Raw genomic sequence first — 12,664 nt, forward strand, 5'->3', positions numbered from 1 at the left:
CATTGTAGTGCAAATATGCCTGTAGGTGAGTTGTTTACCAGTGAGGATTCTTATACACCCACATTTTCCATTTAAAAAAATAATCCTGACAGAATCAATCGAAAAGGAAAAGAGCCAACCCAAGACCATCCTTATAAACTACTATTAAACACACAATAACTCCTTACCCTTTTCCTCAGGTTGTAGGTCAAGATGAGGTTCCTGGAGAAAGAGTGTGAGAAGGCCGTGTAGAACTCCAGCACCTTCTGTAAGGCATCTCTCTTGATCACGTGAAGGTCACAGTACGTCAGAGCCCTTACGTTAGCACAAGACTGGGCGAGGGTAGTTTCTTTCCAGAATACATCCCCAAAAACATCTCCTTTGCCTAGGAAAAGACAACAGCAATAATATCCACGATCAAAGGACTGCCTCAGCGCCGAGACTCAAAGAGCAAGAGCAAAACATTTCCACAAGAGCTAGCCAGCTAGCTAGCTAGCTAGCTAGCTTTCTTTCTTTCTTTCTTTCTTTCTTTCTTTCTTTCTTTCTTCTGAAAGTGCATTTCTCATTTCATTCCACGTTCTGAACACACACTTTTAACAGGGCCCTCTGGTTGGAGTCCAGGGACAAGATCCAAATATCCCTGTACACGGTGACATGCTGCCAACAACCTTCTTCCCCAGTTGGCGCTGTCAGGCCAGATTTAAATGAGAAGCCAAGGACACAAGGAAACATTTCCCATGTAGTCACTCTCTCATTTAAATCAACCCATCAGCTGGTGCTGGTTCTGTGTAAGCATGCAGGTTGTAGTACACTTGGTAGAGTTGATTTTTTTATTTGATATTTGTGTTCCACTTTTCCAACAACAGTGTTGGGTTCAAAGCGGCTCACAATCATCACCATCACCATCATCATCATCTTTAAAATGTGCAAACATTACAATCCCTATAATCCTATCAAAAACACAATAGCAGGGGAGAAAATAAGGCTGATAAAACAAACAAATTCAATGCAAACTCATAGTGCTTCAAAATACATAAGGAAGAAAGCTATCATGCTACGGAAAGGAAGCAGGCAGGATTCTTCAAGATAGACGTTTGAGACAATTTATCTTCCTGGGCTTGTATTCTTTTTGTATGCTGTACCTATAATATGACACGCAGTCTGGAGAGGTGGATGAGGGATGCTACATAGGCAACTGGCAGTGTTGAGACATAACACTAAACCATGGCTTAGCACTGAGTCAATGGGCCACAGCAAGCAACAGACCTATGTTCTCCCTCCTCTCATGTGCAGCCAGAAAAAGAGCGCCAGCAGCATTTATTTTCAGTTTCTCTGCATCTCAGCTTGTTGTTGAAGCCAAAGTGGGAATCAACTAATCCTTCTCAATGTCAAAACAAGCCAATTTCAAACCATGGTTTCTGAATCTGGCTTGTTTGACCACAGTAACTGTGCAAGCCCTAATCCCCAATTTGGAGACAGCAAAAAGCTGAGATTCCATTCGGATACAGCAATAAGCTGAGATTCAGGGAAAATACACCAAAATCCTTTTCCGTTATGTGGCAAGATAAGAGGATAGAGTGTATGCTTTCAAGGCTTCCTGCAGCTCATTCACATAATGACATGAATTGTTTACGATCAATTGGTTTTTACCCCACCCTTCAAGTCACTCCAAAGTGGGATGTATCAAATATAAAAATCCTACAAGAAGTCCATTAAGAACATTAAAACAATATAAACCAGTTCAACAACTACACCGTTCACTGCAATGTGGGAGTCATAAAGCCACGGCAAAGGCTTGTAATATTGCAGGGTGCCCCCTGACCTCGGCTGACCAGCACTCTGAGCTTTACAATGTATTGGAATGTATTGACCTTAAATGGAGTTGTGTTTCCTCTGGGCAGTGATGACCCTATTTGGCGATGGGTGGGTTTAAGCCATGACCGGATGTAGGTAATGTGAGACATTGGCAAACGGCCATGCGGGAGGAGAGAAGAAAGGATAATAAAAGATACTGGAGAGGAGAGAATAAGTTCGAAAGGAACTGCCCTCCATCCATGAAAATATTGCTGGCTCCCTTTGTCTTTATTTTACGCTAAACTGCGCCATTTGTGATGGCTGGCTCCGACACTGCAAACATCAGCGGCCTAGTCAAGGTGGGCCCAAGACATTTCGCTGCCTGAGGCAAAGGACAAGATGGTACTCTCCCATTCTATACATAGAACCAAGTGAACTGGCAACAGGAGAGGGACTTGACTGCACCTGAAGGCAACAGGCTACCTTTAGGCACTGCTGAGGGAAGGGGGGGGCTGCCCCCAGCACCTGCCATCTCTGGTGGCTGCCTCATTATGTCTAATGGTAGGGTCGACCTTGAGCCTGATACATCAAGAACCCACATCGTTAAAGAGAAGCATACTTTTGCTGGCGCTGAAAATCCACAAATGTTGGCGCCAGGCAGTTTGGTGTTATATATGGTCACAGCTACTATGTATTCAGAGTTATGCGTACTCTAGGCAAGCAGAATGCAGTGTTTTTCAAAGGCCAGCAGTCAATCAGCTGAATTGCTCCACAGAGTTCTGTGCTTAAAACTATCCGGTGGATTAGCATAAATCCATTTATCCAGTCTTAGCACTGGATTCAGAATTCTCAAGCTTGCAAAATATTTAGTTAAACAACTCTGGTAACAGCGATTAACCCGTTCAATTTAAAATGTGGATTGCTTCCAATAATCTAGAAAGATCCATTCCATGTAAGATTCCTAATAAAAGTAATTTCTCCTGTGCTGTTCAGTCAAGAAAATGTACCTTTATTAAACTTTGTAAAAATTCTAACTGTGCTAAGGCACTGATATTTAATTTGCCAATTAATTAATTAGAGTAATTTGTGCAAAGTAAGACAGTTAATAGCATAAAAAGAATGTTGAGTGTCAGCCTGCTGTTAATCCTTCAAAAATGGCTAACAACCTAAAAGCTGTCAGTCTCTCTTTGCTCCTTTTTCTTTACTCGGTGGCTAAACAGTGTAACTGGCAGAGTTGATAAAAGCCACCCTGAGTTTTTGTTCTCCCACACAGTTTCTTCATATATGATTTAACCTGAATTCAGGGGTGCTGTCCCCTAAAAGTGTGTGAATAATTTACTTCTTTCATTTATTTGAAAACTAACCACAATTACTCTTCCAAGTTCACATGAAAAAATATTGTACGGCCTAAGAAATCTTTTTTAAAAATCTGATAAACAGAAATATTTTCTCCTCAGAATCTGAAAGAACAGCCCTGTGTCAAGTGGCCATATTCTATAATGATATAATAACAAGATAAAGAGTCTGTATTCATTTAGTAGATACCTTGTCCATTGGGTAGATGCCAAATGACCAGTGGGTCCAATGCAAACACTTAAGATTCAAAAATATTTTCCTCATATCATATAATAGAGCACATTGTGCTAATAGAGCAATAATCAAATTGCAAGGTAGGAGTTTGCTATATAGGCAGTCCCCCATTTACATGAGTTCAATATGTGTGCAACTGTGAATATGCACATCACGCTGAACCCAGAAGGGACATGGAAACGTCATAAAGGCATCACTGAAATGTCACTAAATGGGCAGAGTGGGGTGACTGCAGACTCTTTCAATGGGTTTCAAATGGGTATAAACATGATTTTGCTGGCGGTGCCTCGTAACCTCTGAGTAAACAGGGGGCTGCCTGTATTTGGGTTGTATCCCCCTAATCAGGACAGACTCATTGAAAATAATGGCCATGACTAACTTATTTATTTCAATAGGTCTACTCTGAGTATAACTTAGGGGGATACAACCTTATGTGTGGGATCCACTTAACCACCAGCAGCAAGCACAACCAAGCTCTACCCCCCTCTTGCCCCCATGTGCCTCTGAAATTGGCTCTGGGCAGCTGCAAAGCCCCTAGAACAGCACACAGGGAGAGGAGAGGGGGAATCATTCCATTTGGCAAACAGAAATGTTTGTGCAGACAATGTTTGTTCTGGTATAGAACTGGTATAGAACTGCCCCCCTGTAAGATATCCTAGCATGGTCCAGTAGGTGTGGGGCATGGGCTCTTTAGTGCTTTGAAGATGGGGAGACTATGTCACATGTGTATGATTGGCAGTCATCCTTTGTAGGTACTGTAGGTTGTTATATTGTTGAGTGGTTGGTTGATGGAGATAATACTCAAAGTAGTAAATGACTGTTGTGGTTCTGTGCAGTGGATGGTGAGTGAGATTGGGTGAGTGGCTACATGACTAATGTTTTATGTTGGTTGTAATTTTGCATCATACTGTCTTGTACTGATCTCTGATTATTCATATCAACATGGATATTGTTTAAGTATTTGAGTGTTGTTGTTTTACAGAAAGCATTCTAGTCTTTATTGTACTTATTGCGTAGAGATAATAGATAGACAGACAGATAGATATGTATAGATAGATAGATCGATAGATAGATAGATAGACAGACAGACTGGGAACCCCTTTGAGATCTTCAGAAAGTAAGCAGTTGCTAAACGGAAATAATACATCAAATAAAATCCAACTCCCTTGTATGGGGGTGGGGGCAAGGTTTAAATATTCTTGTGCCACATTATGAGTCTATCCCATTGAGTTGGGACTATCACCTTTGGCACTTCTGTGTAATAGATGTCCTTGCCGGTAAAGTATTAAACCAAAGCAGTTTCAGAGAAGCATTACAAGAACAATTATGTCTGTATGCTTTAAGATTGCAATTAGATAAAATTAAACCAGCAGGGTTTTCTCCTTCTAGAGGAAATGGGCCATTTAACACCTTTCTTCTACAGAATGGAATACACACACATTTCCACAGGGGTAACATGGTTTTTTTGAAAGAAAGAAAAATTCCTCGGGGATGATGACTTTGTGAATAATAACTTACTCTGGAAATCTGAGGACACGCAATCCATGCCATCCGCCTGTGCAATGTGCTCTCTTAATCAGAGTAAACAAATGAAACCACCCCAATCCCTGGTGGCAGTAAACAAATTAAAATAGCTGGGTTTGCATAACAAATGCATGCATGGTCACACTACAATCATAACTTTAGTTGGTTTATTGATTTTATCCGCTTTATTATAGCTATTTGTATTGAGGTGGAAATTATTCCATACCAAACTGGAATCCTAAAAGGATCAGATTTTTTTAAAGTATTTTCTTTAAATGCTTTAAATCAAATACCCCACTCCCCTTTGTACACAATGTTTCCTACTTAAAAGAGGCAGGTCCTAATGTGCTTCGCCACATCATTTCCAGCAAAGACTTCAGCACAGCAAGGGAGAAACAATGTTTAGTCAACAAAGATAGCATTTGCACTTTTCCAGTATTAGTGCAGAAATACTTCTGCATATGTTTACATTCTAATAATAAAGATATGTCTTAGTTTTGTAAAGCAGGGCTTTGATCAAGGGTAGTCAACATGATGCCCTCCACTTATTGCTGGACTACAAATCCAATGGGCCCCAGCCAGGATTGGTAAAGTTATTGTAGTCTAACATCTCAACAGTTATCCCTGAAGTTATCAAAACTCTACACCATTGTCTGGAGTGAATCTTAAAGGACCAGCCCCCAGGCCTGAAGACTGACCTTTTGGGGGGCTTTTTGTGGCCTGTCATGGGTGCCTCCATTTATCAACATAAAGGTAGGTTAGGGTAAGAGAGTCTAACTGGTCCAAGGTCACCCAGCGAATTTCCTGGGTGGGTGGAGATCTCACAGGAGATCTTCAAGAAGAGACTAGGCAGTCACCTGATGTAAATACTCTTGCTCTAGATTTCTAAATTGGAGCAGGAGGTTGGATGAGATCTCCCTTCCATTCTACAAATTTATGACTAGGCAGGGAACTGAACACAGATTTGCTTGGCCTAACTCCAAGATCCTATCCACTACACCAGACTAGTTCTCAAAAGATATCCTTCTAGCACGATGAATATCTTTTGGAACTGAGATCACGCTTTCCTCTTAGGAACTGGGTAAACCTGATTTATAGTAACATTATTATGCAAGAGACACAGCGTATTCAATAAGCCAAGAGCAATAAGCTCACCAAATGAAACATTGTTGTAGGAGGCTCAGCCTCCTAATTTCGGCGTAAAGTTGGCTCTAATGGCATTTTAAAAAATATTGCCTGTAAATTCATTCATATCTTTTTAAGGCACAAAGGACATTTTGCTCCTAAGTTACATAGATCATTCAGTCACAAAATAATAATAAAAAAATGCAGTTTGTTTCTCAGTTGCAAGGTGGGATAAGAGCATAACTCTTATATTCTTACTCTTACATTCCATAATCACATTCCATTAAAAGAGAAACTGAGAGATTATAGTTTAGTGAACATATTCCCCCCCCCCACACACTTTCTAGTACAATTTTCACAATGATTGCTATTCAAAATCCTGAGGGGTACTGCTGAATAATCAGAATTCAAAATTTGTGGAACAGGTTAATTAATAGTAAGACTATTGACCTGTGTTCTTAAACTGACCAATTCACAGTAGAGCCACTGTCTTTGTTAATGACAGTCATAACCACAGAGTGATCCTTCAGCAGCCCTAAAGTGTGATCTCCTCCATCCAGCCGGTCTTGAGTACAATCCGTATGTGCAAGCAGAACCGACCCGCCCATGAGACATACTGAGGCAGCTGCCTTGGGTGACAGAATCCGAGAGGTTGCACCACTGCAGGTGCCACTGCTGCTGGATAAGCAAGAAGCATTGGTGGCGGCTTCCAGGTTCCGGTGAGATCTTGTGAGAGCCCTGCAAAATCCCATTGGAAGCTGCTGCCACAGCTGCTTCTCCTTGTTTCTCCAGTAATGGTGGTGGGGGCTCTGTCATCCCTTGGATTCTGCCACCCAAACTGGAACCCATAAGCTGCACCCACACAATTCTGGTAAGTGAGGCTTCAGTGGGGGTAGGAACAGGATGGGTTGGCCCTGTGTCTAAGCAAGGAATCTTTTTCAGCCCAAAGGCATTATGTGTAGAGTAGCACAGCTAAGATGACCAAGGGTATGGAAACCAAGCCTTATAACAAGCAGCTGAAGGAACTGGGTCTGTTTAGAATGGAAAAGAGGATACAAAGAGGAGATATGATAGCCATCTTCAAATGTCTAAAGGGCTGTCACATGGAAGATGGAGCAAGCTTACTTTCTCCAGTTCCAGAGGCTAGGACCCAAGCCAATGGCTTCAAGTTACAAGGAAGGAGATTCTAGCTAAACATCAGGAAGAAATTTCTGACACTAAGAGCTGTTCCACAGTGGAACAGTCTCCCTCCTTCCTTGGAGGATTTTAAGCAGAGATTGGATGGCCATCTGTCATGGATGCCTTAGTTGAGATTCTTAGATGATCCTCAGGGTCCCTTCCAACTCTAGGTAAAGGGAAAGGGAAAAGGGACCCCGGACCATTAGGTCCAGTCATGACCGACTCTGGGGTTGCGGCACTCATCTCGCTTTATTGGCTGAGGGAGCCAGCGTACAGCTTCCAGGTAATGTGGCCAGCATGACTAAGCCGCTTCTGGCGAACCAGAGCAACGCACGGATACGCCGTTTACCTTCCCACCGGAGTGGTACCTATTTATCTACTTACACTTTGATGTGCTTTTGAACTGCTAGGTTGGCAGGAGCAGAGACCGAGCAATGGGAGCTCACCCCATCACGGGGATTTGAACTGCTGACCTTCTGATCGGCAAGTCCTAGGCTCTGTGGTTCAACCCACAGCGCCACCAGCCATTCTATGATTCCCTCTTGGGCCACCTTCTGGGGGCTGCATAGTCAATCCAGGCAATAAAGAGGAGCTCTTACAGGATTACATTCCAGCCAAGCAACAAAACCCAGGAAGGGAGAGAATGCGAGGTCTGATGTGAGGTGTGGCCTAGGGGAGGAATGGGGCCTGGGCAGAGCCCCAAAGGTAAGATAGAGAACCAGGGAGGGAGGGGATGACAACATGAAAGGGGACTGTTGGCAACAAAAGGCTTGGAAGAGGGAGACATCAGCACGCTGGAGGACTCCAAACTGTGACTGAGACTATTTATATTTGCCTTTTAAATAATTTGCCCTGTAGATAAATAAATAAATAAATAAATGGCTGAACCAGAATACAAGCAGTCTTTTGGGTACCTAGTTGAGACAGAGAGACAAATTCAGATACAAATGCAAGGCAGCTTCCCCAAGTAAAAGAAAGAGAGGAAGAAATAGGGCGGGGGGGGAGAGAGAAACAACATCTAAGGGGTTTGCTCTATAGTATACAGTGGTACCTCGGGTTAAGTAGTTAATTTGTTCCGGAGGTCTGTTTTTAACCTGAAACTGTTCTTAACCTGAAGCACCACTTTAGCTAATGGGGCCTCCTGCTGCTGCCGCGCCGCTGGAGCACAATTTCTGTTCTCATCCTGAAACAAAGTTCTTAACCCACGGTAATATTTCTGGGTTAGCAGAGTCTGTAACCTGAAGCGTATGTAACCCGAGGTACTACTGTATTGCTCTGTCTTCTCTCTTTCCTGACAGTATATTTCCTTCTAAGTGATAGCTACAATTGTTCTGAAAGATTTAAGGTTGCTAGGCTGCTGTTTTTTCTGCAAGGCTAATGTGAGCAACAGACGCTGCACCACATCTCTGTGAGATTTTACTTTACCATTAGAAAGGTGTGATCAAATCGCATCACCACCTGAAGGCTGGATCAGCCTTGTTACTTACCTACATCTTATGGGTTATCACATGGTCTTTCCCTCCTTGCTTTGCTTCCACTGTGTTGAAGTGCAAAACCTTTTTTATGTGCTTAGTGCCCTCACTGTATGGCTGAACTTTCTGGCTAAAAATAGAGCAAATCTACATTTCAAAATGCTTTGGGCTTTGGTTGACAGAATAGGTTTTAATGTTCTTTAATGCTTCTATGCTGTTAATGATGCCTGGAAATACTGCGTTAAACAACAGCATTGCAATAAATATATCCAAGACGGGATGGGGGAGGGGGGAGAGGGCTGGATGGGTCCCTTACTTCCAATGAATTATAAAGCCATGGATGACCACCACTAGCTGTATGCTTCTCCCCAGCTATAGTGTATATTATTATTATTATTATTATTATTATTATTATTATTATTATTATTATTATTATATTAGGGGGAAACACATTCCCTCTTTTTCAGAGGAACTCAAGGTGGCTAACAATTTTCCACTTTACCCTGTATTTGTTTCTGTGTTTCTGTTCCACTGCAGTTCAGCTTCCGACACCCCTAGTAACAAATCTCAATAACCAAACAATATTTACAATAAAAACAATCCCTAAGCGAAACTCAAACAAAACAGCTGATTTTAAAAAGCAAAAAATGAAAGAAAGAAGCTACACAGGAATTCACTTTCAGAATAAACATTGTCATTTGGTACACAAATGTGAACACGAAGACAGAATGTAATGGGAGAACCTACCCAAAATTGCAACAACTTCATCATCCTGGATAACTTCCAATGATCCTGAAACCACAAAGCAAAGATTGTCCACGCTCTCTCCAGCATGATATATGAGATCCCCCGGAGCACAGTGCACCGTCTGAAATTCCATGGCAAGAGCTCGCAGACACCCATCGCTGGCCAGCCTAAACGCAGGGTGCTCTTTAAAAACTTTTCGATTCAGATGAACGCAGATGTCTGCTCGCATGTCCTTAGGGCAAATCTGCAGAACCTGGGACAACATTACAAGAATCAACCTCTGCAAGAGATTCGAGTGTGCTTCATCCACTGTACGCTGTCATTATGGCAATCTTTTTTTTCTTTAAAAAGCATCGTGTGCTTGTGCAGGAGATTCCTTTTGGCTTCCGGTTGGCTAGCCAACTTACAATTGGCTAAATTCCTGTTGCTGCTTCTTTGCTCTTCTGAACAAGTGGCTGCAGCAATGGAATCTAGCCACCTCTCTCTTAAGTGATGTGAATCCCTAATAACAACCCTGTTTTTAGCTGTTTGCCTTTGAATTTGGAATCCTCTGCATCTACCTATGTGCATGGAAGCTGTGACACTGCTCAGCAGATGTTTGTTTTTATCAAATAAACTGAAACATCTCCGACTGCCAAGATAGCAGACAGAAAATAATTAATAGTAATCATTAAATCTCATTGGGAATGGTGGCAGCTGCTGAAGTTATAATTGCAAATGTTAAACAGGAATCTGTCAGGGAACGCAAAGTTAGAAAATTACTTTTAAAAGTGCAATCCTCATTGACCCTGAAATTCCCACACCAGCCTCAACATTAAATTAAAAAGCTCTTCAATATTAAGGCAGAAGATAACTGTACAAGACCAAGAATAAAACAGTTATTTAGGCCAAACACATTCTTTGGTAGCTATTGAGCTACTAAGATAATAGTCAAAGGTTTTTTGTTTTTTTAAGACAGTGAAATCAATAGAACAGAATACATATCACATACTTAAATAGGGCATGCAATTGAAACAGCACACAAATGCTTAAACTTTTTGGAATGTATATATGATCAGGGGGCTTTCAAATTCCTTTGTCATGAGAAAACCAATTAACCTACAGTAGCAAATCATCATCACATTCCTGGCAGGGGGAGAGAGTTATGTGGCCAAACACACATTGGCTGCCTTGCTAAGATTACACCTCCCAACCCCCAACCCCCCCCCAAAAAAAATTGTAGCTCACATTCAAGACCTGGCACATGCTTAAATCTCCCTAATAGGGTTAACTTTGGTTGGATTCTGCTTATGTTTTGTTTGCATTTTGTTAAAACTCATTTAATTGAAACCTCCAATTTCCATTCATGGTCAAACCAGCGCAGAAGAGAGGTATCATTGCATCAGTGGTCAAACACAATAGCATCTTAGAGTAGTTGCTAGCATTCACATGCCTAGGAAGAAAAGTTTGCTTATTGCTGATGATTTTTATTCCACTAGAGAAGAAGAACCTTTTTCTCAAAATACACTCAGATGTGGAATTTCCCAACAAGTCCTGGCCTCTGCCATTGCCATGGGGCAACTAGAAGACAGCTACCACTATGGCAAATATCCTTAGAATAAACTTGTTTTACTAATATGTTTGTCTAACGTACCTTTGCTTAATGGAAAGGGCAGAACTAGAACTTATTTGGGAAACACAGGATTTCTGGGTTATTTTATCATTATTTATAAAAGTATTTGTATACTGACAATTCATACAGTGGCAATGCATAGCAATATATACAATGAAATATAAAAACGGTACAAAACAATTGTTAAAGTATCTGGCTAAGCCAAAAATATTAAACAGTTACATAGGCCTTTCAGCATAAAACATCTAAAAGAAAATGTCTGAAAATCAAAAGCAAGGTACCTGCCAAATCTATGCATGATACTGATAACACTTTCTTTCAAATTTACACAACAACCACCACTTGCCTTCTGCGGCAAATTATACCGTAAGTGGCTTACAAAACATAAAACTAAGAATCATTTATAAATCTACAACAAAACAATAAAATAGTAGCATTGTTGCCTTTCATCAACATACAAGTTAAAATGTAACCAAAACTGTTGTGATGGCTTCTTTCAATTGTTCAGCCCATTAAGGTGGCACTGTGGTTTAAACACTGAGCCTCTTATGCTTGCTTGATCAGGAGGTCAGCAGTTTGAATCCACATGAAGGGGTGAGCTCCTGTTGCTCTGTCCCAGCTCCTGCCAACCTAGTAATTCAAAAGCATACCAATGCAAGTAGATAAATAGGTACCGCTGCGGTGGGAAGGTAAATGGTGTTTCTGTGCACTCTGGTACTCATCACCACATTCTGTTGCACCAGAAGTGGTTTAGTCATGCTGGCCACATGACCCAGAAGGCTGTCTGCAGACAAACGCCGGCTCCCTTGGCCTGAAATCGGAGACGAGCGCCGCAACCCATAGTTGAATTTGACTGGACTTAACCATCCAGATGTCCTTTACCTTTACCTTACCTTACATTCACAAAATAAATCAATAATGCTTAAATTAGCTTTTACTGTTTTAGTTCTTCTATACCCTCTGTACCTCACGAAGCAGGTAAAATAAAAGCATAGTGATTCAGGGGATAAATTCACCTTCAAAATATTTGCTTAGAGGGATGTATTACATGACACACATCAGTAGTGACAGCCATGCAGGAGTGTAGAAATCACATTATGATTTATTCATTCCACAATGTTCTTGAAGTTGTGTTTGTATGCAAATTCAGTGGAGCTTGAGAATTGGACTTTAGAATTTATGGACTGGTATTGTCATTACTCAAGTCTTAAATTTGTTAGCCTCTGCTATCAACATAGGCATTTTTTTTTTAAAAAAAAGATGCTAAACTGCACTGCCTATGATATGAATATGTCAATTACAGAAATCTATCAGAATATATCTCTTTTAATAGTCGAAGAATTGAATATTTCTTTATATTTATTAAAGCAATTATTCAAGGTGAAAACGGATAGCTGTGATTCAATAACCTTTGCATTCTTCTCATGAAAATGCCTTTGGTGCAAGAGGGCAGAAGTTTGTTTTGAAATTAGCCCACCTTTTGTGGCCAAGGTCAAGATACCCAACAAATGAAGGACAGCGAATCAAGTTAAAAAATAATGATAATAAAGAAAAGAAAAGATGTTAAATAGAGGAAACTGAGGATGCTTTTCAAGTCATGACTGAACAGAAATGTTGCATGAGAACGTAAGAGGAGCCTGAT

General features: G+C 41.1%; 1 protein-coding gene and 1 long non-coding RNA gene across 5 annotated transcripts in view; both read right to left on the reverse strand.

Moving 5' to 3' along the window:
* LOC309529766 overlaps positions 1 to 12,664 on the reverse strand; it is a 589,156-nt gene that overhangs the window by 412,481 nt on the left and 164,011 nt on the right. The window lies entirely within an intron of this gene.
* Positions 1 to 12,664, reverse strand: part of KCNH1 (potassium voltage-gated channel subfamily H member 1) — a 233,148-nt gene that overhangs the window by 105,059 nt on the left and 115,425 nt on the right. For all 4 annotated transcript variants that reach the window (XM_082217421.1, XM_082217420.1, XM_082217419.1 and 1 more), the window contains exons 9-10: positions 9,411 to 9,663; positions 168 to 364 (exon numbers count right to left, since the gene is read on the reverse strand). In XM_082217421.1, the coding sequence (XP_082073547.1) occupies positions 168 to 364; positions 9,411 to 9,663 (450 nt within the window). The remainder of the gene's footprint in view (positions 1 to 167; positions 365 to 9,410; positions 9,664 to 12,664) is intronic.

The sequence above is a fragment of the Podarcis vaucheri genome (genome assembly GCF_965113315.1).
Source record: "Podarcis vaucheri genome assembly, chromosome: 3".
NCBI lineage: Eukaryota > Metazoa > Chordata > Lepidosauria > Squamata > Lacertidae > Podarcis > Podarcis vaucheri.